Source organism: Eublepharis macularius, chromosome 1 (assembly GCF_028583425.1).
Source record: "Eublepharis macularius isolate TG4126 chromosome 1, MPM_Emac_v1.0, whole genome shotgun sequence".
Classification (NCBI taxonomy): domain Eukaryota; kingdom Metazoa; phylum Chordata; class Lepidosauria; order Squamata; family Eublepharidae; genus Eublepharis; species Eublepharis macularius.
In genome coordinates, this window is record NC_072790.1 from 220,038,769 (window position 1) to 220,065,608 (window position 26,840).

General features: G+C 42.5%; 1 protein-coding gene across 2 annotated transcripts in view; it reads left to right on the plus strand.

Annotated features, from left to right (window-relative positions):
• Positions 1-26,840, plus strand: part of KIF13B (kinesin family member 13B) — a 156,941-nt gene that overhangs the window by 50,638 nt on the left and 79,463 nt on the right. For both annotated transcript variants that reach the window (XM_054988278.1, XM_054988287.1), the window contains exons 5-12: positions 1,971-2,063; positions 4,499-4,679; positions 8,109-8,196; positions 11,299-11,433; positions 14,967-15,079; positions 16,304-16,415; positions 23,566-23,778; positions 26,403-26,513. In XM_054988278.1, coding sequence (XP_054844253.1) covers positions 1,971-2,063; positions 4,499-4,679; positions 8,109-8,196; positions 11,299-11,433; positions 14,967-15,079; positions 16,304-16,415; positions 23,566-23,778; positions 26,403-26,513 — 1,046 coding nt within the window. The remainder of the gene's footprint in view (positions 1-1,970; positions 2,064-4,498; positions 4,680-8,108; positions 8,197-11,298; positions 11,434-14,966; positions 15,080-16,303; positions 16,416-23,565; positions 23,779-26,402; positions 26,514-26,840) is intronic.

The window sequence follows — 26,840 nt, forward strand, 5'->3', positions numbered from 1 at the left end:
CAAGCTTCCCTACTACAGATACCATACTCTAAACTAGGCTGCTGTAACACACTCTATACAGGTCTCCCATCAAAGTCAGCTGGGAGACTCCACGTGGTGCAGAACACCACAGCTCAATTATGATCAGGAGCTAGGCAGAGCATGCATATTATTCCCATTCTGCAGTCACTCCATTGGCTTTAGATACAGGTCACCTGTATCTAAAGAACTGCCTCTTTCCCTAAGCCCCACAGTGCTTCCTACAGGTACCACCCAGCAAATGGGTAAAATCAATAGTTGTCTGTACGTGCATATCCTTTGTGGTGGCCCTAACCTTATGGAGTAACTTGTCCGAAGAGGTCAGAAAAGCTCCCACTCTCTCACCTTCTGGCAAACTATGCAAAACCAAGTTATTCAGGAGGGATTTTTTACACAGATAATAAGTCTGTGCTGTAGGGAAATGATTCAGAGAGATGCGTCCAGTAAAGGGATAGGGACTGTAGACTATACTACTGCATACTGTCTGATGCAGCCTTCTTAGGGTCAGTTCTATAATAGTGGTTGAATATCTGTCTGATGTTGTCAGCAAGGCTTAGTAGGTCCAACCTAGATGTGATACAGAATTCTGTATTACTTCCCACTGAATTTTATAAATAAAAAATCTAAAGAAATTTGGAAACAGTTCTAGCCAAAGCGGAACAGCAGAGGGTTGGAAAAGCTGCTTAACCCTTCCCTCCAGGTCACTTTAAAGCTCAAAAAACCCTCCTTAAATCATTTTGTTCTCACAAGGGAAAAGATATAGGACTTTTTGTCTTCTCCTACAGGTAGAAGTGCATGTGGGGGTGATATTGATGGGGTGAACAGCAAGGTGGGTAAGATTAAACAGACACCCGCTCCCCACATTCAGTTTCGGTCTTACCCTTGCAAACTCCATTCCCCCACCCCTCTCAATATGTCAGCACTTACATGGCCAGAGAAACTATGACTACAGGGTGTAGCGATGGCCAGTGCGGAGCTAGGCAAGCTGCGTTTCCAGTCGCACCACTCGTCCACTGCTCTTCATAGTCAAATCTTATATATCTGCCACTCTCTATTCATGTTTGTGTGTTTCTTGCTTAAAGGTTTATAGGGCCAAGAAGAGTCCAAGTAAAACCAGATGCTTCTGGCGAAGAAGAGGAAGTGGTCTTAGGCTTTGTATAGAAAGGGTCTGTTGGGTTATCAGTAATTCATGCCAGATTTGTGCCAGGAAGTATGGCTGTGGCTCAGTGGGGAGAGCATCTGCTTTGCATGCAGAAGATCCCAAGCTCAGTCCCCAGCATCTGAAGTTAACAAAGAATCCAGGCAGATGGCAGGTGATATGAAAGACCTCAGACCCTGGAAAGCCAGTGCCGGCCAGAGTAGTTAACACTGACCTTGATTGACTAATGGTCTGTTTCAGTATAGGGCCCTTTCATATGATCTGGGTTCAAATTCTTTCTCATCCATGGAGGTCAGTGTGTGTCCTTTGAATTGTCATCACTGCTCAGCTTGACCTGCCTTACAGGGTTATAGCGGTATACCAATCAGATAATCCCCATGGATGCCACCTGAAGCTTCTTGGAGGAAGGTAGGGATACAAACAAACCAAACTACTGTGGATGTGCCAAGTGTCACGCAGGCCATAGCGTTCCTCTAGGCTAGAGCTTTGTTCTACAATCCTAAATGCACTCTCAGCCTTGTTGTGATCCTTAATCTTCGGGTGTAGATGCAGAGTAATTCAAATCTGTTAGAATCTTCAGTGGAGTCAAGATGAATATCTGCTCTGTGGTTTCCTTCCTTAAAGGCTTCATTTGTCTTGGATTCACATGAAAGACATTCATGTTTTCATATGGTGCTGCATGGTGCAGTGTTTGAAGTTGTCAAGAGAGCTTATCAAAGGAACTTTATGCCTTCTTCCTTTCTACCCCCCACCCCTTTCCCCAATAATTTGAATCTTCTTGTTCTAATTTTAGGCCAAGATGTTGTTTTCAAGTGCCTTGGAGAGAGCATTCTCCAGAACGCCTTTGAAGGCTATAATGCATGCATCTTTGCCTATGGACAGACTGGTAAGCCATTGCAGTGGGGGAAGCTAGAAAAAAAGTTGCCAGTTACGCACTCAACAGGTTTGTTAGATCTCCTTTTAAAGCAGTGCAGATAAGAAAGGTGGGTATGAATTTGAAACAGAGATACACAGCTGAGGAACTGATTTTGACCTATAAAGCTTTTAAATAGCTTTGGGACCACAGCCACCTTGCCTTAGCCTTTAAGGTGTGTTCACAGCCCCCCAATGGTCTCTCTCCCAAAAATTTCTATTAATAATAATGAGTGTGTCACTTTATCTTTATTCTGCCTTTCTGCCTTATTACGGAACAAGGAAGCTTTCATAGGATTCCCAAGAGGTCTCCCAATAACAGACCCAGACCTGCTTAGCTTCAGTCAAGGTTGCAGCATCAGACCACACCCAGAGCCAATTCAAGGGTGGGCTGACCTTCATCTTGGGAGGTCTGGTGTTGTGATGGTTATTATTGTGATCATAATGTCAGAATTCCTTGTCCGCTAGTGGGCACTCACAGGTACAAGTGATTAAGTACATCACACCAGTTCTGCAGTCATTCCATTGGCTGCCCATCAGTTATCAAGTTCAATGCAAGGTTCTGGCTGTCTCATACAAAGTCCTTCACAGCCTTGGGCCATCAGTATCTGCAGGATTGCGCCCCCTCCAGTCCAGAACTGAAATGTGCCATGTTCATAAATTATAATGGCATGCAACCAAAGCCTTTTAATTGCTGAAACCTGATCTATATTTTCACCTGGTTTGTTGAATGTATGAATTGACAAGTCATGGTTTGTGATCAGGAGGGAAGCAAAAATCAGCAACTGTGGCTCTGAAGCAGGCTAGTAACCTTTATTCTTGTATGGTGCCTGAACCATGGTTTACAGGTTGATGGACATTCAAACCATGATTTGAGTTCTAAACCAATCGCTAGATGTAACCCATTTCACTTTCTTTCAGTGCCTCCTCAAAACTCATCTGCTTCATGGCACAATTCCTTAGTCTCCCCTGGCCAAATGAAATGAATGCTTATTCTTCCCCAATTCTGTTTCCCTTCCTCCATTATGGCAAATGTGGGTTTTGTAAACTCCTCGGGGCAGGAAATCAGTCATCCTGCAGCCTTGAAAGTATCGTCTACATTAATGGTACTATATAAAAGAAAATAAAAAGCAAACCATGGTTTGATGTAAATCCAAAAAGAGAGAGAGAAGCCTATTCCCAGCATTTCATTGCACGTTAGAGGGACCAAGGGAATGGGATTCAGGAAAGGGCTGAATGGGAACAGTCAGCATCCACTCATAGATTATTCCTTTACCTTCTTCAGTTTAAGTGAGTGTTGTTGTGAAAGGATAAGGGCTGCTTTTCTCAGGGCCTGAGGGCTGTGGTTACTTTGGGGTAGCAGGGGGTAGTGACAACTTTGTAAAAGCAATCCTGGCCCATCCCAGCTCCGCTTGCAGTAAAGCATTACTTGGATGGTGGTGGTGGGACATGGATATGGCAGAAGCAGATCTCTTCACATCTTCAATGGTCCCGTTCATTCTAAGGGTTTTGCTGTTGTAGCATATGAACCCTAAAGGGTGTGGTAGTGGTTACAACCTATTGGTTATTTCTTCCTGTAGGATAGTTAATGGTGTCACTGTTAAATCTTATACTTTTTCAATGGCTGCTACTATTTTATGGAATAGTTTTCCTGAATGCTTCCACTTTGTTGCAGTTCCTTAAGTGCAGAATTATCCAGGAGGGCTTTTGACATTGCCCCTTAATTTTTGGTTACATATGCTATAGGTTTTTAATTGGATATCATCATTCTAACCCTCCTTGAGTTTGGTTTCAGAGAAAGGCAGGTTAAAATGCTCTAGGTAAATAAAATATCCTGGATAGTACTGACAGGGTAGGGGACAAGATTTGAAACTCCCTTTCCCTTCCTCTGAAATTGATTATAGGTCATTAGGACGATAAAATAAATACAAGGCCTGGAGGTACAGGATGATGCTCACACAGTGATATGGCAAAATGTTACTCTTCCTCTGCTGCCAGGTGCTTTCCCACATTGTAGATAAAGATCTTCTGCTTGCCCTGTTCCAGCCTTGAGTTAAGTGCACCTTTAATGGAAGAGGCTGCAGATTAGATGGTCCTGGCTCATCAGTTTAAGATGGCTTGGGTCATTACAGTAGTTTACTTGCACTCCGAAGCGCAGGGGAAAATACACTCATCGGTGCATTAATGTCTATGGCATGGATGTATCTTTGTTGCAGGGCTTTCCCCATGAATTCAGAGCAATCTACTTCATCTTCTCACTTAATTATCAAGTGCTTCTTGTTTACTTAATCTATATGTAAAAAAATTTATAAATCAGGAAAAAGTTCTTCCCCTGTCTTATGGTTCCCTTTCTTCCAGTTCTTCCTACATAGCTTTTCTAAGTATCTGCTGTCTGTCCCATTTATGCAGGGTCTGGAAAATCTTACACAATGATGGGCACAGCTGACCAACCTGGATTAATTCCTCGGCTCTGCAGCACGCTCTTCGAGAGAGCCCAAAAAGAAGAGAATGAAGAGCAGAGTTTCAAAGTGGAAGTGTCCTACATGGAGATTTACAATGAGAAAGTCAGAGATCTTTTGGACCCAAAGGGGTAAGGGGGGACCTGTGCTAAGAATCAAGTCTATTAGGCAACCTGACAGACTTGGTCACTTGGAATGGAATGAAATGGAGTTCTGCTTCTTCTCCTGTGAGCTGAATTAACCTACCACTCTCCAAGTCAAACCAGAGGAGTTAGCCGTGTTAGTCTGTAGTAGCAAAATCAAAAAGAGTCCAGTAGCACCTTTAAGACTAACCAATTTTATTTTATTGTAGCATAAGCTTTCGAGAATCAAGTTCTCTTCATCAGATGCCTGATCCGAACTGGTCAAATACAGAAGAGGAGGGGAGGGGAAAGAACGGGACATATATCACAAGGGGACAGAATGCAATTAGTGTGAAGGCAATCAAAACATTCCTTTGCTTGTAAATGTAAACATCTCCTTTTGGTGTGGAGTCAGTTTGCCGCAGTGAAGGTATACATGGGCTGTGGCTCAGTAGTACAGCATCTGCTTTGGATGTGGAAGGTTCCAGGTTTAGTCCCCTGCATCTCTAGCGACTGATTGACTGACTTGAGGAAGCGGTGTTCCAAGAGCCAGTTTGGTGTAGTGGTTAAGAGTGGCGGAACTCTAATCTGGAGAACCGGGTTTGATCCCCCACTCCTGCACTTGAAGCCAGCTGGGTGACCTTGGGTCAGTCACAGCTCTCTCAGAGCTCTCTCAGCCCCACCCACCTCACAGGGTGTTTTGTTGTGGGGATAATAATAACATACTTTGTAAACTGCTCTGAGTGGGTGTTACGTTTTCCTGAAGGGCGGTATATAAATCAGATGTTGTTGTTATGTTGTTCATGCTCCATGTATATGTGTTTTGTTTTTAAAGTAACTTGAGACTGTTGCCTGTTTGAAAGAATTGTGTCCTGTTACCACAGCTCAGTATTGTTAAAGATACTTTAATTTTGTTACTTTCGTACTGATTTTGACTCCCCCCCCCCAATCTTTGATTTTCCACGACTGATACAGTTGTTGCAGTGGGGTGGAGGGGTGTTATCAGAGAAAGAATCCCTCTAGACTTTCTTGGCTAATGGGAAAATTGTAAGACTTTTGTTCATTTTATTGATTTAATTTGACTGACATCTTGACAAGAAGGCAGCATTCCATAGGGAAACATTTCATGGTAATTCCTCTGTGAGTTTGATACATTCTAGCCTTTTTTTTTTTTGCTCAACAGAGAGATTCCCATTCAGATTAACTAGCTAGCTCACAGTGTTTATATGTAAATTATAAACTTAGTGATTGCATTCATGAGAACTCTTACCAGATATGCTTATTTGTTGGTTAGTTCTATTGCAGATAATCATATTATGCTTCCCCCTGCTGCATTTCCCCATAAATCTTTTAGCAGCCTTTGTTGGATGTGTGTATGTGGAATTAATATTATGAAAAGGGCATGGGGTGGGAATTAAGCTCCTTGCCCCAGCTAGGAAGATGGAGGTTTCTTTAGTAATCCACAGTACCTGTTATTGTCCCTTAAACTTAAAAAAGTGGGGCTGTGGTATACTCTAGAACATCCAGACTTATTTTCAGTAACAATCCTATACATTTTTGTGCCTTGTTTCAGTTTAAAAAGAAGCAGCTGTACATTTACATAGTAGGTTAGATCACACAAGCCATCACTGGAAGATACTGATGGTCACAGATGTTCCTGGCTTTCCCCTCCTTCCAGCCGCCATTTCTGACCTCAGGAAAGTATATTCCTGGAGTCACAGGATACATGTGGAGTAATAGCTGTGCAGGTCAGGCAGCTGCCATGGGGAGAGGTTAGTGAGCAAAGTCTTCCTTCCTGCTGCTTGCATGAGCAGGGGCTTCTCTAATAGACGAGAAAGAAGGGAGTGATTTTTGCCCCCCTCCCCCACTGTATCCTCCTAACCCACAACCAAAGAATACACTTTCCTAGGGTCAGTAGTGGCGGCTCGAAGGAAGGAAAAGCCAACAAGGACTGGTGCAGGAGCTGACCCAGACCTGAATCCTCCCTGTGCCAGATTCAACCCAATGAGTCGTAGTCAGTGTCAGTGTTTTGCCTGATATTTCTAGTATTTTTCTCCAGTTACAGCAGAGAACATTTCAACTGTTGATAAAACTGATCAAACACAATATCTCCACGGGAAGACTTACTCACCCCAAAGTCAGCCGGTCTCTAGTATGTCAAAACTGAAATGCAAGTATTGTTGCATAAACTTTGATAAACCATTACCCAAATACTTACAGATCAAATATTCTGAATGACAAAGCCTCTGAAGTTGATTTGTGTTATCTCAATTTGAAATGCGGGCAGAAATTAATGAAGCTTTTTCTAAGGAACAGACAGATTTTAAAACCTTTTAAATATAAATAGTTGGAAATATAAGATCTGATACTAGTAGTACCTTAAGGACCAACAAGACTTCCAGGGTATAAACTTCTGAGAGGCAATCCCCTGCCATCATATACCTCTTGGGGGGACTTTTGCATGCAAGGCATATCCTTGACTGGTAAACTATGTTTCTCCCCATCATGTGGCACGTTGGAGCTCACAGGACAATATGGGGACATTTCAGTTAATTTCAACCATCTTATTTTTTTAAGGCCAAAATACAGAGCTTAGTCTTGTGTGGTGTTGAAACATGATATCCTAGATGTCATGCGGATTAACATCTATAGGACTCCCTTAAATGATTCCCTGGATATGCATGCAGTGCTTCTTGGCTGTATAAGCAGAAGATAGCTTTCTTACACTTTGAACGTGTTGTAGGACATTTCATTAATTCTGAAACTTAATCAAAACACTTGCTGATTCATACATTATTCCTCAAAGTAGGAAGCCCCTTCCCACTCCAGATTTCCTGAAGGGTCTGAATGTGAGCTTTTGGAGCACAGGGATTAATTCAGGAAAGGAAACTTCAGTCAATTTGACAATTCTTTTCCATTCTGAATGGGGTGATGGTGGTTGCTATCCATTTCCACTTGGACAAACACTACGTGGTCTGAAGTATTAAGAAGTCACAAAAATTGGCCTGTTACTAATATCACTTCTCTTTTTATTCCTCTTAATGGTTTCTTTACACAGACTTCAGTCTTGGCAAAACCTTAACAGTTATTCACCTCATTGTTGGTATTCAAAGTAACTTAATATCCATATCTTGTTCATCTTTCCCGATTATTGAACAACTGTTTGGGTTGTATGTCGGGCAACAAAAATTACTTTCTGCAAGCTAGACTCAGAAATCTGTTTGGAAAAAGAGGACTGAACCTGAAATATGCCTGGGCAGCATCCTGTGCAAAATTAATCCCTTTCAGGTCCCATAAAGTTTGATAGGAGAGAAGTAAGCATGAGTGCATTGATCCTACTGAAATCAATGTGGCTCACCTTGAGCAGAATCAAGCCCAACGTTTCTGGGTAATTTTTTTTTTAAGTAACCCCTTGTTCTCTCTACATTTTCCAAACAGGAGCCGCCAATCTTTAAAAGTCAGAGAGCACAATGTCTACGGGCCATACGTAGATGGGCTTTCAAAACTGGCCGTTGCCAGTTACAAGGTAAAGAAATACCTGGCTATTTTGAGAACGGATATCACGCGGGTATCTTCTGTCACAATTCAACCAGGCCCCTCTCAACCATAACCCCTCTGATGGGGTATAACTGCCAGTCTTCTGCACCCCCCACTGCCCATCCATGGGTGGAGGCTTCAGTATCCTTACACCATGAGGATATAAAGTGCTGTCTTTAGACCGACAACTGTTCCACTTCAGCCTGCAGGTATCCTACTGGATAGTTTCCACATGGTTTAGTAGGTCATGTCCGTATCGAATTTGTACCTGATTATACTGAGTTACACTGTGTAATCCACCTTGAGTCTTGGTGATAAAAGTGGACTACAAATAATGTAAATAAAGAAATAAGTAAATATGCCACCACCTCCCAGATCTGTTTAGTTGAGAAACAGTTTGGCAAGGTGATCATCCCGGTTGGTCTTGTACTGCTGCTTGTCAGACCATGCTTAGTCTGTCTGACCCCACACCATGTACATGCTTGACCGGCAGCAGCTCTTCAGGATCCCTGGCAGAGGTCTTTTTTGTTAATGCATCACTGGAGATCTCAGCGAGGGATTGAACCGGGACCTGCTGCATGCAGAATTTGTGCTCTTAACCACTGAGCTCTGTGGCAAAGCCCAGAGTGAGAGCCAGCCCCCGGCCCTTGGAATGTTCTGTATTTCTCTGCTGGGTTGCTGTGGATGTGATGCCATCTTTCAGCAATTCCCTTGAGGTCATGGATAGCTTGAAATATTTATCAGCCCTATTACTGATAAGCCATGCAAGACTGAGCTTCTGCTGTTATGCCCCAGCTTAAGTAATGCCTCCGGCATATAAAACCAGCGTTTAAAAAAGAAAACCCTGGCGCCTATGATCTAAGTAGTAATACTCTATAGATGTAGTAGATGGAAGCAGCTGATGGCTGTTTTAAGACTTCTTCCTAAAAAGAGAAAAGGAAAATAAAAGCTTGCAAAACTGGTTTAGCAAGTAAGCACGCCAAGCCTTCTGCAAAAATGTTAATGATAACATTGGTTGCATAAGAACAGTTTGGCAGTGTGGGGAGAGGGGCTGGCTGTATTTCCATCATCAGAGTAGGAAATTAGGTGTATGCCTCAATGGGCAGTTATGGCATTTTGCTGAAATATGTCTCTCCCAACTTTAAGAATAGTGATGAGTAAGCAGTTGCTTTCTAGACAATAGAATGAAAGCTGACTCACTTGCAAGGCCGTTGCAAGGAAAAGGAAATCATGTGTATGAAGGACTTTAAACAGCTGAGATGTGGCATAAATGCTACTGTTATTAATAATTGTATAGACGATCCTGAGTTTCATTTTCCTGTTTCTCCCTTTAAATGATCTCAGGGATCAGAGTTGGGAAGGATCTTCTCTGAAGCTACAAATTTATGTGGTCTAATTCAAATCAGGTTGTTCAATGAAGGTTATTTTAACTGGAATAGAAACATTGGAGCCTCTGTCCTCTTAACCATCTCTGTTGTATTGATAGAGAAGTGAAATTAAAAGAAAAGGACTTGCCAAATTCTCTGAATTGATTGGAAGGATGAGACCAAAATGGCAGGCAGAATCTATTAAGACAGACCCTTCCCTTTAAATCAGCCTTGTTCCCCCACCCCCACCCCCCACCAGACCTCTATATGATATCTGCACTTCTGTACTGAGCACCTTGGCTTGAAATTGTTTTTTTTGGGGGGGGACCCCAGCACCATTCCTTATACGAATTAAACAATTTGAGAAATGCTGTGAACCCAGCTCTTTTTTCATATTGTTCAAATGGTATTTTTAGAATCTGAAGCTTTGACAGCAAGCACAGTCCATTGAGTTGTGGCTAAAATGTTTTTCTTTGCTGTGAATACATGTTTTGTTTAGCCAGCCAGCTTGACGAAATAGGAGGAGGAATGTACAACTTCCCTCGCCTGCCCCAGCGTACTCAAGGGCAAGATGAGGGATGACATCGAGGCAAGCTGCTACTGACGTGGCACAATAGTGGTTTTCTGTGCTGCCTTAAAGTGGCTTTGTCCAGGACTTCTCTAGAGCAGTCTTTTGTTGATGATACTTCTTCCTAGCACACATATGCTACTTTTAAAATATTTAAAGTGCTTTTCCTGCATTATCTTCTTGTAATCCTTACACAGCAACCTTGTGGAGGAGACCTGTATGATCAGCCCCCAGACTGCAGATAGAGGGGCAGAGACTGAGAGAGAGAGAGACTTGCCTCTGTCATGAATCCAGCCACTGGATTCATGGCAGAGGTCAGATTCAAACCAGAGACTCTTGTGATTTTGTAGCTCAGTTCCTGGGCCATTATACTCTGGCTGCAATTCTAAAGATGCTTTTCTGGGACTAAGTCCTGTTAAATATGGGACTTACCTTTGATTAGACCTGTTTAGGATTGCTCCTTTAATCTCCTCCCAGGATTCACATGTAACCACCACAAACTTCCTTTCTCTTTGTCTCCTGTTCATGCATGTACTCTCCTCATGTAATATCGACTGCCCCATGTGGGAAGGAGGTAGCTGAAGGAATAATCTATATGCCTGTTATGGAGCAAATGAGAATTTCTCCATCTTCCAGGTGTTAGGAGGTTTTTTTGGTGTCTTTGGTGGGTGGTTGAGTCTTTCTCTCTCTCTCTCTCTCTCTCAAACGCACATGCGCGCACACCCTCCACCTGCACTTGCTGATTTTATTTCACGAGCACGCTTTCAAAGGCGGTGGCAGCATCTGAACGACACATTGCTGATAGCTCTTAGGATATGGCGGAATAGGAATATAAAATGCATTTGATTTCTTCCTTTAAAAACAGAGCAGGGAGGAAGGAAGAATGGTGACACCACAGACACAATTCATTTCAGCTAGGGCTGAAGCTCATAATTCATCAGTTGAGAAACCACTGTTGTAGAGGTCTTCACTACAGTTGGAGATCTCAAAACATGCACGTGTGGTAGGAAATGGGATGTTTGCCGCTATGTAATGTGTGAAGCAGTACCAAGAGTTTAGTCCCTTCTTTCTCAAATTTAATCTAAGTCTGATTGGTGGATAATAACTGGTGGTCATATGTAGTTTTTAAAACTCTTTCTTCTTGATATCACTTTAGGATATAGAATCTCTGATGTCCGAAGGAAACAAATCTCGGACAGTTGCTGCAACCAACATGAATGAAGAGAGTAGTCGGTCCCACGCCGTTTTCAAGATCATTCTCACGCACACATTGTATGACGTAAAATCAGGGGTGAGTGAGTTCTGGAATACTGCACCTGGGAACAAGGAATAGCGCCTCTGAGGCTTGTTGCACACTCCAGGATGTGTGTTACACCATGGATTCATTCTTTTTTTATTGTGGAACCAGCTCTTCTGATGTAGGAATTACCCTTCAGCATCAGAACAAATCTAGATACACCTAGAAGATCTAGAAGTAGTTGCAAGCCTCCCAAGGTAAATTGCATTAAAAGGTTCAGAGAATCCTTACCAACAGTCCAAGATACCCTGAAGTGAACATTCTCACCCGAGGATAATTTGGTGTCCCAGTCATGCTGGTAAGGGGTAAGGAGAATTTTACATGTTGCTGAAGATTTTTTCTGTTATCCCCAGTTAGAGTTCTGCTGAGTATTGGTTTTTGAAGGCAAGAAAGGGCTGCAGCATGTCTCAAGGCTCGAACATGGGTCATGCACTGTAAAAATCCTACACATCCTTATATTTAGCAGTAACATCTGGCCAAGGAATTGCTTCCCAGAATTTGCTTGAGTGCCAGAGGTAAAAAAAAAAAGGGACACTTACGTTCAGTTGATTCTCTGTCAGGAAGTAGCAGCTGTCAACATGATCAGATGTTACTTCCTTGATAGCATCACATCTGATGGGATGCTCGGCATGAAAGATTTTACATATCTGAACTGTGCCTAACTGGGCCTTCTTCAAACACTAGAACCTGCTTATAAAACTGCCATATCCTGAATCAGAGTGTTGGAATTGGTAGCCCAGTGTTGTCTGTTCTGATTCATAGCAGTTTTCCGGGGTCTTAGGCTGAGGGCCTTTCCCAGCCATGTTACTTGAGAGTCTTTTACTCAGAGATGCTAGACAAAGCATGCAAAGCGTGTTCTGAGCAGTAAATCTAATAACCTTTTTTAGTCTGCTGCAGCAAAGCTAAAAAAGTCCAGCAGCACCTTAAACATCCATAGGAGGCATGTTTATATCCAAAGTTATTAGAAACAGAAAAGTGGGAGAAGGGAGATATTACAAAGAGAGTCCAGAGGGAATTCAGTCTGTTCAGAGTGGGTGAGGATCACTCCCAACTGTAGATAGATAGGCAGAGTAGGATCAACGTAGAATTAGATCAAATCAAGGAAGGTGCTGTGGGAGATAATGTTAGCAGAATAAATTAACATCTATAGAGAGTGGGTCCATGCTGAGCTATTAGCACCGATAGTTTGGTGTAGAGAGCCAGTTTGGTGTAGTGGCTAAGAGCGTGGGACTCTAATCTGGAGAACTGGGTTTGATTCCCCACTCCTCCACTAGAAGCCAGCTGGGTGACCTTGGCCTAGTCACAGCTTCTAGGAGCTCTCTCAGTCCTACCCACCTCACAGAGTGTTTTGTTGTGGGGATAATAATAACATACTTTGTAAACCGCTCTGAGTGGGCATTAAATTGTCCTGAAGAGCAGTATATAAATTGAATGATGTTGTTGTTGTTGTTGTTGTTGTTATTAATGAGTGCGGTAGCCCAAGTCCTTGTTCAAGCCTGATGAAAAGAGAGCACCAAATCTCTTGATGAATTCTAATTCAGCATTTTCTCGTTGGATTGGCTTTGAGGCTAAACATTCTTTATAGTCCACCTTTCTCACTGACACTCAGAGAGGATTACACCGAGTAAGGTAATGCATTCAATAGGAAGAGACATCTAATAAGCAATGTAATAGAACTCGGATTACAGAGATCTGAAACAAAGCATAAAGTATTAGACATGATGTGTTAAGCAATGTATGCAGTGACAGCAGAATCAGCAGAATACAGTAAATAGATGTACACTCTAGGCATCTGATGAAGTGAGTTCTTGACTCTCAGAAGTTCACATTGGAATAAACGATGCTAGCCTCTAAGATATTGTTTAATTTGTCAGCAGTAAACTATCCCCCATCCTGTCACATTTCCCATCCACTTCTATTCTTCTTTGCTCTTCTCCCCTCTCATTCCTACCTTCTGAAAAGTAGAGACTGTCCTATATATAGTTTTTGAAGAGCAGATTGGTAATTGAATTCTTCACTGTCCATTGTCTTTGTAGTTTGAACTGCTTTTATGAACTGAACGGCAGCTTGCAAGTTTGAAAAATAAAATAGAAACCTGAATGCTCCCTTTGCCATTCTGCACATGGTGTTTTTGAAGAGGCTGCCCTGTCTGACTCCTCCTGCCAAGGGGATGCATGCCTCCTCTTTCGAGCACTTCAAACTAACATGGAGTCTCCTAGCAGAAATTTTAAAAGAGCACAGTGAAAACCCTGCAGGATTTGTGGTGCATGGAGCAGTGAATTTCTAGCACAAATGTGCACCCATTTGTTGTGACAGAGGCTTCTGCTAGTGGTGACCTATTTCAATAGATGCCTGCAGAGGACCAGGGTGCAGTCCACCAGTTGTCATGCACATTCATGGCTGAAAACCCACTCTTCCAATGCTTTTCAAGCAGAGCATTTCTGTTTGAGCAACGCCAGAAAGTGACATTTGTAACTGAAGGTGATTAAGTTCCTCCCTTCTTAGTTGGCCTGTGGGTTTTTGCTTCTCTTTAGTATGTATTCAAGAGATTCATATTGTTCTTCTAAAGCTTTGCTCATTATTTTGTCTCCTTGATCCACTGAAGGCAGTAAATTATTCAGAAAAGCAGAATAAGGCTAGGGCTTGATAAGAACCTCTTTCATTTTGTACTTAACATGACTATCAAGCCTAGCTGTAGCAGAGATTTTAATCTTCCTTGTGTTCCTCCTCCATATAGTTTAAAACATACTTAGTCTATGTGATCTCAGAGTAATAATTTCGGCATTTTTTTTCCAGCTCTGAATCAGATTTCTGCTTGTTTTCAAACTTCTCCTATCCATACCGTACTGTATTTTTGATCACACTATGTAACCCACCTTGAGTTTCAGTGAGAAAGACAGGCTATAAATAACATAATAAAATAAACAAAAACAATTTTCCTTGGGCAAATGGATAATGTAGCATCTGAAACTTACCCAGTGAACTTCACAGCAGAGGGGAGATTTGTAACTTGATGTAGTTGCAAACCACTAAATCACATTAGCTTTGTAAGACTCCCAAGAGCTATCCTTTTTGTCTGTGTCACTGAGCTGTCTCTTTTCTCTGCTCATTTTTCCCAAGCAAATCTGATATGCTCTGTTTCCATATAAACTGGTGTGTTTTCTGACACTCACTCTCTGCTTGACTTTTTCGGATAAAATCCAAAGGATCTTGAATGTCACAGGACAACAAAACATAACATTTACTGAATAATATTGTGTGTGAGTATAATAATTTGTGCTTGTCATTAAAAAACTAAAACAGAATGGTCACTATACCAGTTGACCATCCCAGACAGGAGCGTCATAGCCATGGTACAAATAAAGCCTTGCTACTGTGGCAGCCATTTTGTGATGATATCCGCTACCCTTTCCCAAAATTCCTAAAGTGTCCACAGGCTCAACTGAGTTGAGGGCCCTTGATGCAAACTGTGTTAAATATGAATGGATGGGACTTATCTGTGACAGCACCTCACTTTCCTTCCACAGACATCTGGCGAGAAAGTGGGGAAACTGAGCCTGGTTGACTTAGCAGGGAGTGAAAGAGCAACAAAGACTGGAGCTGCAGGCGACAGGCTGAAGGAAGGAAGCAATATCAACAAGTAAAGCTTCTTTTTCGTAATGGATGAAGTTGTTTTCCAGTGATCCCTAATAATACCTGTGCCCTCTCTGTGTGTGCGTGTGGCTTGACTTTTAAGGGAAGGACTGTGTCTAGCAGTTTGCATACAGAGAATTCCAGATTCAGTCCCTGGCATCTCTAATAGGCTTTCAGACACCTTAATCTTTGGGGAGTCACCTCTGTTTCAAGTTGACAGTAGTGAGCCAATCAGTAGAGGGCAGGTTTGAAAGTTATCATGCAGGTATGTAGTTTTAATATAAAATGGGACACAAGAGTAAGAAGAACTGGCCATTTCCTGTTGGGTCACAGGTTGGGAAGGGAAATGGCATCCAAAATGAACTGTACAGAGTCTGCGATCCTGTTACCCTGGTAGAGCCTGTTACCCTGGTACAGGCTGTTTCAGAAATAGCATCTTCTTTTTCATAACTCATGAGATTGGAAGGAAAGGAATCAGGACAGAAGGCCATGTTAGAAGTTTCTACTGTGATCACAGAAATTATATTGAAGTCCTGAGTCTGACCCCATAGAGAGTTGAAGTTTTGCTAGACTCTTGATGAAAAGCTTGGTGAAAAGTGCCTGAAGTGAAATTTTGATGAAAACTGAACTGGGGTGAGAGAAAAAGGCTCTAAACAATGGAGAAAAGGGAGGTAAAGTGGTGGTGGGGAGACAGGCCGTTCAGTTAAAACCAGACCTACAGATTTCTCATTGGATAAGTGAAAGTTGAAGACCTGTGTCTAAAAATAAATTGGCTATCGCTGCCAAGTCTGGTTTAGCACTGAGAAAACAAGAGGTAGGGCTGAGGGGTTTTTTAATCTCAAATGAGGGAAAGTACTTTCTCCTTGGTACTTGGATGATTTCTGACTGGCAATAGACTTTCCCTCATTTTCAGCAATTCAATAGTAAGAAATGGTCACATTCGAAACAGACATATTTTCACCTTCGAAGCAAGATTTCTCCATTTCTTTGTTTTGTACAATCACCCATTAGTGTTGGGTGTTTGTGACTTAATCATTAGGCAATTTTGCCTCCATATCCGAAATGTCAGTTTGGGTGAATTTTATTCCAAATACAGCTAAAGCGCTGCCCGTTGTCAGGGACCAGGAGCCACTTCGACCCTCCTTCCACTTGCGAGTTCTTCTACTTGCTAATGCTAGTCATAATACAGTTTCAAAATGTGGGTTTCCCCTCCCCTCCCCTTCCTCTGCAGGTCACTCACAACTCTTGGACTGGTTATTTCTGCCCTTGCAGATCAGGCTGCCGGCAAAAATAAGAACAAATTTGTTCCCTATCGTGACTCGGTGCTCACTTGGCTACTCAAAGTAAGTTCAAAGTTGTTTTACATCTCAGATAACAAAACTTCATTTACAGTCCACCTTTCTCACTGAGACTGCAAAATACGAAAAGCAGTTTAATCAGACAGCAAAGACCTCTGCTATACAATGGGTTACGGAATTAGAAAACTGCAAACAAAAAACTGTTTGCTGCATGACATATCATAATGAAGAAAGGAGATTGCAAAGGTAGAGGTTATAGTAGGAAGTGATGTGATACTACAGTACCATTATACTACCATTCTAATCTCTTTAGAGCTGCTGTAGCATAGTGGTTAAGTGTCTGGGTTGTGAATCAGCACTCTGCTGGTTCAGATCCCACTACTGCCATGAACTCTGCAGGTGGCCTTAGGTCAGCCACTCCTCTCAGCCCCAGCTCCCCAGATATATCGTATGGATAATAATAACACTGACTTTGTTCACCACTCTGAATGGGGCACTAATCTGCCCAGAAGGGCAGTGTATAAGCATGCTGTTGTTGCTGTTAATAACAACAATAATAATAAATGTGCCCTTCTGAAGATTTCTGTTCTACACATTCTGTGAAATGGTAGAAGTGTGGGGGCCTTCCTGACATCAGACATGGTGTTCCACAGGGTGGGAGCCACCACAGAGAAGGTACATAAACAGGCATTTGGCGATCTGACCCATTTGCAGGGTCGACTTTTGAAAGACTTTGCTCAGACTTACCTCAACTGCATGATTTATTTTATTTTGAATTTTTTCTTTTGTGGCCATTCTCCAGAACCTGCCCAAGGCAGCTTATATAATAAATAAAAATAATAAAAAACAAACAATAAAAGATATTGTCGAATAAAAGATATTAATTGATGTGATGCAAGCCTGCTCAAAAGTGGGGTTTCCTAAGAAACTGACAGCATTGGGCATCATCTCTCTGCAGGGGAGCCGGTGGTTTTTGCCTTCCCAAGGTCACCCAGGCTCTTGCCACAGCCCCCTGTGCGTTCTCTTCCTTACTCAGCCCCGTCTCAGCCAGGCAGGAGAGTGTCCTTTGCTCTAATTGTAAACGGCAGCAGCTAATTTGAGGCCTGTTTTTCTTACTTCTTTACTTTTGTACATGCAAAGATGCTTATGTGCACTGGAACACATTCAGGCATGATTCCCCACCTGCAGTAAGACTCTCTGTGTCTCTCTCTACTGTCCATGTGGCTTGGCTCTAATGTAATTTTATTTATGCAAAACACTTTTTCATGGTCTCAAAGCAAATTAGCAATAAAAATGCCTTAAAAGATATAAAAACAAAGTATCAGATGAAAAAAACAGCCCTCCTTGGTCCCAAAATGCTGACACTTCCCTAGAGTTTCATTCATTGTCATATTTGCTGTTTCATTTTCTGTCCCTTCCTTAATAATTCCTGGTAGGAACTTTACCTCATTCACTGTGTGGGACCACACGAAGGTGACATTTTCAGTGAATTTTTTATTAGCTGGAAGGCAGAATTTTAAGTTTCTTGTTGGTTTGGCTTTTCCAGGGGAGATCATTTGATAAAATACTCACCGCCCCAGATAAGCCTGTGCTGCATGCCCTAGGATGTGTGTTTGCAGGAGAACTGGAATGGTTGCCTGTCACTTTTTGAAAGGAGTTGTGTTCAGTGCAGGGCTTTGCCTTGTGTCAGAGAGTACTCAGCAACCTTCAGTTTTGTTACAGTTAGAATCCTTTGGTAGTGGAAGTAAATCCTTTGGGAGTGGAAGTAATGATGTGCGGTTCCACTCCACTTGGAGGACCATTCATAGCCATTCCAGTAGTTAATATTACAGATGAACCTTAGGACATAATTTTTTACGAGATGTAGGAAGATGGCATACAGCTGCTGGTAGTATCGTTCAAGGCACTACCTGAGATAGGTATAGTACTGAATCCTGTGATCCATTAGCAGAAGGTGCTGATAGTCACAGATTCCCCTCACCTCAGGAGTTCTTTCTTACTCAATGAAGTTTTATTCTCAGGGTTGCAGGACCTGCGTGATCTGACAGCCGCATAGGTTGGGAGGCTGCAGTGGGAAGGGGATGAAATTGCCCTTTCTGTTCCTCCCTTGGTGCAGAAAGAACTGCTGGGAGGGAGGAAAAAGCGACAAAGAACCAATCCGGATCTACCCTGTAATCTGTTGTGGGATAAGTGGCAGGAACTGTCATTTTGTACAGCAAGCAATTGGGCACCATCTAGTTGTACCTCGGACTCATACTATACACAGTTCCATTTTTTTCTTTTAATTTCATCATTTTAAAAAAAGCCCACCCAAATCCCTTCAGAGCTGAGGAGCAGCAAATGAGGAAAAGCCACTTTCCCACATCCAAGCCCTTTCCAGATCAAAATCTATCTCCCCGTGCTGTCTTTTCATTCATCAGTGGGAAAATGTAGGGAAGATATGGGGATCCTTGGATCTTTCTCCCCATGGGAGATGCCTCTTGTGAGGATGATTTTAAGATGAAAAGCGTATGGGGAAGGAAAAAGGAGTTTTCTTGACTCTCTCTTCCTCTCTTCTTAGACCCTCAGCTTGTCCAAGCTGAGTTTCATTTTGGGTAGTGGCGGTGGGAGGGGGGAATATATAATATGTAGTTTGAGTCTCAGCAATGCCTTTTAAACAGCTGTCACTCCTTGGGCCGGATGGAATATTCAGAATTGTGGTTCTTGCTTTTGGCTGAAAATTACAACGGTTGAGCAGGGAAACTGCTCGGAAAGCCCCAAAGGCCAGGGCTGGAAGTAGGTGGTGCCAGGCAACATGTTTAAAATCCAGATAAATATTATGAGTTTTCTTTGTACCCTGGCACCAGTAGGAAAGATAATCTCTAAATCTGCACCTCTTGATTGCATTTTGCCAATTTATGTGCCAGTGCATTGTTGGCTGGATTAGTCATCTTGCACAATTAGTCAATTCTGTGCCTGCCTCAAGTATTTTGAAAGGTTAGAGTTATTCCCTCTTTTTAAGGTGAATTCTTGGATACCTTTCTCTCTGTTCTTGCTAAGGAGCCAGAGTTTGCCATTTGTCAATCCTTTCCCACATTCGTCCATTTCCTAAATAGCTGCCTATTCTTGTTGAAGAACTGAAACTTGTTTGCTTCTTTCTTTATTTGGAACATTTTCATGCTACCTTTCCATCCAATTTAGAGTTTGCAAGGTGGGAAACAATAAGACCCATTAAAGCAGATTTTTAAAATACATATTAAAACCAATTAAAACAGACAAATAGGATCCCATAATTTTTGTGCCACAGAGAAGGCCTCTTCTCGGTTACTACCCATCTGAACTCAAATGGCAAGGTCACCCCAAAAAGGGTCCTCTTAAAGTGACTGCAATGATTGGGTAGTTTCGTATGGGAGCAGTCAGTCCATAAAGGCCTTAAAGGTCAAACAGCACCTTGAACTGGGCCCATAAACTGGCTGGGAGTCAGTGTTAGGTAGCTACTCAGTAATAATGTCGCTTAGAATTTATATCCCTGTCACGTCTGTTCGAGAACGTCAATAAAATACATTTTAAAATTAATCCAGAACCCAAAGAGAATCTCAAAGCAGCACAAAACAATAAATAGCCCGGGCAGCAGTGTTTAAAGTTTCACCAGCTTCCCAGTTTGCTATAAAAACAATTTTTGAAAGCTTTCTGAAAACTGCAACAAAACTGCTGTCCTCTGAGTTTCCCTATACTGTGGATGCCACTGTTTAGTTGTTTGATACATTTATTGGTCACCTGTCAACTTGAAGAGTTCTGTGGGCAACTTACTCAATAGAAGAATGTCTTACTAAACAATATCGTTTAGCAGCCATCTGTTGCATGGTCAGGGTGACCCTACAAGTCCCTTTAGCAGCTTCTAGTTGTGGCGCTGCCACGGCTTGGAAGAATCTATCCTCAGTTAAAAAAAAAACAACCTAGATCAAGGATTCCTCTGGAGATCTTGGTTTATGCCGGATTAGGTAGTTCATGTATGGAAAAATTGTTCTCTAAGGTATCCTAAGTCCAGACCATTTAAGGCTTTAAACATCAAAAACAACTTCTAACTGAGATTTTAGGTTGATTTCACAGTTAACAACAATGGAGCAAAGACAATATAAAATATACAACCAAGAGTGAATATAGCTAGATTTCAGAATTAGAGAACAGTGCACTAAAACAGTATAACACATACCATATAACTATAATATGAATAGTACAGCAGAACTGGTTTGCAAAATTGAAGAGCAATGCAATAAAAATAGTGTAATATTTACAAAAAGCAAAGCACTTTCCCTAAAATTTTGCATAGGACTCATGACTGTTAACTCTATTTAGATTTGTTGAGCTGGTTTACCCACTTTGTCTATCAGTAGTCAACACACAGAAAGGGCATATGGCACTGAAGGAATATTGTTTGTTTTGCATAGGAACAGTGTTGTAGTACAGTGATTACACACATGAGCCGGTACGAATCTTATTTCAGCCAGGAATTTAGAAAGGCCAAACTCTGGTGTTATCTTAGAACTGTGGAGAAATTTGCACACAGGGTGAGATGAATTGAGAAGGTGGTGAACAGTCCCACATCCCACTATTGAATACTGCTTGAGTTGTTCTTCCAATCTGGGAGGTTCTTTGGCTCTTTGTATGGGGATAGTAACACTGACCTACACTACAGGGCTGTTGTAAGGGCCTCAGATTTATTTAATTAGAAAATGTGTTTGCTGTCTCATCAGAGACCTGCTTGAAGCAGCTCACAAAAGTAAAACTGTAAAATCATAAAAACAACAAAAGAATGATCAATAATAAAACAATCCATAAAAACATGAGAGTGCCCCTAGGCCAGAAACAGATCTTAAAAGAGCTTTAAAAGATGAACGCCCTGCAGTTAAAAGCCTGGGTTAAAAGAGATGTTTGGGCCTGTCATCTAAAGGACAGTAAGATATACACACACACTTGAAACATGCTAACAAATGCTTGCAGATGCAGACACTCTAAACCTTTCCTCCCAGGAGTTGTGCATGGAGTTATTTTCGTTTTACCCTCATGCTCTGAGCCACATGCCTGAGGTCTGAACCTGGATTTCCCACACTGAAACCAAACATTCCAGCCACTGTACGCTCTGGCTTTAATGAGGGCTGTTATGAAAAGCTTAAATTCACCTAAGCAATTAGGCTTGCTGTAAAAACATAGATAAAAACCATGTTAATAATTCCCGTCGGCAGTACTTGACCCAGATTTTGTAGGATGCTTAAAGTACGCAAGTCCTGCCTACTGCCTGCATCTTATTTAAGATGTGAAGTCTGCCTTCTCCCCCCCCCTTGCTTCACTTCTCCACAGTAATCATAGGTGTGGCACAGGTTTGGTGATTCTGTTCTTAACATATCTTTCAGAGCAAACAGCATGCTAGGTGCAGTACAGGGTGCAGAAAGATAAAGGGGAAGGGAGAAGAAACAGTTTCAGAAATACAGTGGCCAAATGTTACCAGGCTCATAAAAAGTGGATCGTTATAGGCAGGCTTTGTGGTGGAGGCTAATCACATTGTGAAATCATTTTCTGGGGGGAGGAGTGGATCCCTTTATGTATTCTCATGGTTGGTTCTCAAACTGTGGGATGAGACCCCTGGGGGGAACTGTGCATGCGGGATTCTGTTGTTTTGACAGTGCTACAATTACAAGTGCTAAGGCTCAGTGGCTAGTGGGTGTGTGTGTGTCCATCTCCCTTTTTTCTGAGTCCCTGGGCAGAAGCTCTGCTTGCAGGTGCTGGGAGAAGCACCTGCTCAATGCAGATCATTGCCAAGAACAGACAGACAAAGCCTGTTGGTGATAGACACAAACAGGGTCTATAGGAAGACCCCCCTGCTCATGTCCCAATCTCTGCCCACTCTGCTAGCCAAGTGAGGATGACACAGGGATGGAAGGGCTGTGGCTCAGTGATGGGCATCTGCTCGACGTACAGAAGGTCCCCAGCATCTTCGGCTAAAAGTATCAGGTGCAAGGTGATGTGAAAGGGTCCTTTGCCTGAGACCCTGGAGACCCGCTGCCAGTCTGAGTAGATACTGATCTGGATGGACCAGTGGTCTGCCTCAGTATAAGGCAGCTGGAGGAGCCAAGAGAACAGACTATTTGAGGTACGCAGAGTTCACATGCACGCTTGAATAGTTAGTGTGGATGCCCCATGGAACTTCAACTCTGTTGCTTCGTGGGAAAGCCATTCGTATTCATTCCAAGCTAGTTTTGCTTGTAAACAAAATGTGGAGACTGCAGGCACGATCTGTGGGAGATGAACAGAATGTGGGCTGTGTCGGAGGCTTGGAGTTCTCTGAGTTGGTTGGGCTCTGGGGGCTGCACTGATTTGTGCCTTGGGAACAACTTTATCTGTTCTTATTGCAAAATGAAGAAACCACCTGTGTCACCTTAAAGATTACTTCATTACATCTGGAGAAGTAGGCTGTTGCTGGAGAAAGCTCATGCTGCAGTGATTAGTTTTCAAGGTTCCATGATCCATTTCCTCTTCTTGTTGCTACCACTTCACAGCACTACATTTCTGGTGTTTGCTTGCAATTCTGATTCCTATTGTTCCCTCCTTGCCATCCTGAAATCTGCTGATGTCTTGTCTTTTAGTGATACTAAATACATTTCTAAATCCCAGGAGGTCTTTCTGTAGTAAAGGAAGCCACCAAAAGCTATGTCAAATATTCTTCTGCTCAGTGAAGGGGAAGTTGGACAGATTCATTGAGATGGTCTACCAACAGCTAAATGGAGAGAGAGAATCAGTTGTTGGGAAAGAGTGCTAAGAAAGCCTTAATGTCTTGTTTGGGAGCATCCAGGTCTGTTTGGCCGTCTGCTGTTGCAAACAGAATTTAGGGCTGGATTTTGCCAGTAAACCATACTTAATAATTTTCTTACTTTATACTCCACTTTTCTCTCTGAGTTTCAAGGCAGGTAAGGCATACAGTAAACAATACAGTACAGCTGGATTACAAAAGTAGAAAATAATGTAGTAAAAACAAGATAATGCAATAAACTTCAGTGTGTACGTATAGCTGACTCTTTAGAAGTAATTTGCTCTTTCAGCAGCTATAACTTTTCCCCCCCACTGCCACTGTGTAGTAAGCTAAAGCTATTGGCTGCAAGCATTAGTCTTTCTTGGCTGTCATGCCTGTTCAAAACTGCCCAAATTTGTCTTCCCTTCATAGGACAGCCTGGGTGGCAACAGCAAAACAGCTATGGTAGCAACAGTCAGCCCAGCCGCAGATAATTACGATGAGACGCTTTCCACCCTGAGATATGCTGACCGGGCCAAGAATATTGTGAACCACGCAGTGGTGAACGAAGACCCAAATGCTCGCATAATCCGAGAATTGCGAGAGGAGGTGGAGAAACTTAGGGAGCAACTTACAAAAGCAGAGGTATATCTTGCCAGAATACTTTTACTTGGGTTACAATGTTTGGTCAAACAGTTGGACCGACTGACTTCCAATTTCCTTTTTAATGGATTAGCAAAGAAATGTAATGATTTAAATTACAAGTATTTGTAAAAACTACTGGTGGTGAGTGCTGTCTTAGAAGAGGCATTCTCCTTTTTTTCCTCACAGAAAGAAATGTCTCTTCTGAGATGGTGCCTACTGTTGTATAGGCATGCATTTCCAACAAGTGCATGCTTTCTTTCATTTGCAAATAGGTTTTATTTGGTCCTAAAATATAGTTGTATGGCACATGATACAGAACTCTGATTAAGTGAAGCAGATTTGCATCTACTCAGTGTCTGGGCAGGAAACTCCTGGGAAATCCTTTATAAGCGGCCTTTATTTCTCTGATTAAAAAATGCAGTAAAAATAATATGCAAATGTATGCAAAATTCATAGGACTAATTAACTAATTTCTCCAGTCAGCCCTGTAATTTACCCCTCATTACAGAGATCCTGTGAAGTTATTTGGCCTTGCTGTACCTCTTAGCCATCCCTCAAGAGGCATTTCGGTACTTTTTTTTTTTAAGTTGCTCCCTATCCTCAGAATTGATAGCCCACTCCTGACTCTGTAGGATACCTTTTAATTCCCGGCTGTCTCAACACAAGGGAAAGCAAGCAAGCCTCACCAAGCTTGATGGCCCATGCATTATTTCAAAGAGATGTTCTCTACGGCTGTGTCTGCAGTGAATTTCTTTTCTGCACAAGTAGGGGCTAGTTGTCTGAATTTGACCCTCTTTGCCCTTATAAATCCTCTATGCGTGTGTCGTTTCTCCGTGTGCAAGTAGCACTGCAGAATTTTGGGGGGGTTTGGCAAGCAAGTGCACCTTACTAGAATTACTCTAGTCAGCTGCTTTGAACCTATTTGCCCTGAAAGTTCGGCCTTTCCCTACTGTGTTGCAAAAAGAGCAGCTGCAGCTGGGTCCCACATTCCAAGCAGGGAGGCACACTGTAGGGGCCGCCTGTGAACCTTCTTGTGAGGAAGGGCTGCAGCTTGGTTCTTACCCCCTTCACATCCTCTCCCTCATGAAGAAAGTCTGCAGCCTGTCATTCATGCAGCAGCAGCTCAGAAGAGCCTTCAGGTTCACAGGCAGTGCATCTCTGGACACCAGTTGCAGGGAGCAGACAGCGGGATGGGCTGTTGCATTCACATCTTTTTCACAAGCTTCGAAGCATTGGATGAGCATTCATGCTTCTGGAAACAGGATGCTGGATTAGATGAACCTTTGGATCTTATCCAGCAATGTGTTTAATCGTATTCTTTTGAGAAGAGCAAAGTGATGGCCCGCTTTTGTGAGCCAAACCACTTGTAGGGATGGGGGCAATGACTCTGTTGTGATTATCCTGTTACCATGTAGAGCACTGCAGGGGAAAGGACGGTCTCTCTCTACACAGCAACGCTTTAAAGGCTGGCCTTTAGGAGTGGCACTGCCAGGATGAGGTACAGGCATACTAATTTGGGGGGGGGGACACCGCAGGTAGTGGTATACTGTAAGATTTGACAACACTAATAAACCAAACATGGTTCTTCTACTGGGAAAAGGCTGTGTTCACTGAGAGACAGGTTCTTTGAAGATACAGAGTGCCAAGGGCACTGTCCCTTCATTGGAGAAAGTTGCAGATCCTAAAAACTTCCCATGTAGCCATGAGGACTCATTTATGCCCTTTTAAAAATGGTCCTGAGAGCCTTGGGGAAGCCCTGTCTGCTGGTCCCTGGCGTTTGTCCAGCACCAGCCCAGTGTCAAAGTACAAGCAGGCCAGGTCACCCAGATGCCCAGTTTTAAGGTAGCTGTACTGTTGACGTAATGCCTGCAGTAGACACTCATGCCTCTTACAATCTAGCGTTTGATTTTCAAAAAGGAGGTGCCAGGACTCATGCCACCTATCTTGGGAGCCAAGGTTCTTGATTCCAGGTGTGTGCGATCACTCAGGTGTTGCTCAGTTCTAAGTAGATATGACGCTATCATGTAGGACTTGTGCCATTGGTCTCTATTTAGCCCAGAATGTTCAACAAGTGAGGGCTCTCCCAAGGTCTTCAGGAGGTTTATCCTGCCCTGCTACCTGGGAGCTTTTTCACTGGAGTTGTTAAGGTAGGCAGGGGCCAGGTTTTGAGCGTGTGGCTAGAATTTGCCCATCATGAGAGCTTATTGGCTTTCTTCCGGGCTCAAATTTAGCCATTTAGAGTCAAGCACCTCTTCAACCTGCTATTCTGAGCCTCAGTAGAAAGACTAAAACTGTCATGGGCTGCACATTATAAGCTGAAAATTTTGCATAAACATATTTTAGGTCATGGCTTTATATCTTGCTTCTTGGGACATTTTCTCCAATAATCTGAATTAAAAACAAGGAAGTGCTGAGTTAAAAACAAGGAAGATTTTCCATGCAGGCGCCCTGTATTTTGTGTGTCTTGGGTGTTGATTCCTGAGCACCCATCCATGGATTGTTTTTCAGGATGGTAGATCGTACCAAGCAATCTAGCAATACACCAAAGCGGCATTTGCAAAAAGTAATTCTGTGTGTTGCTTGTTTTGTTTTGTTTTTTTGCTTTTTGCCCCTTCCTTTTCTAGGCAATGAAATCCCCGGAACTGAAAGATCGCTTGGAGGAATCTGAAAAACTCATCCAAGAGATGACTGTGACCTGGGAAGAGAAACTACGAAAAACAGAGGAAATTGCGCAGGTCTGCATTTGTTTAGCTGCTGCAGTTGTAGACATTTTCCTTCTCTGCCCCACACTATAATCCCTTCACAGTAGACCTTGATATTTATGGGTAATCAGGTCCATTTATTGTCCTTTTAGGGGCTCTTTGCTTAATTCCTGTGATGGTGGTTTTTCATGGGAGATTATTTCTATTGTTGTAGCAGTTACAACGTTATCCAGCTCCATAATTTGAGGGGCTATTTTTAAAATAAATCCTTTGTCTGAAAGAGAGATTAACGGGATTTCATAAAAATAATAGCATAGAGTGTTTTGCAGTTGCACAAAGTAAGTTATTGTAATTCCCATT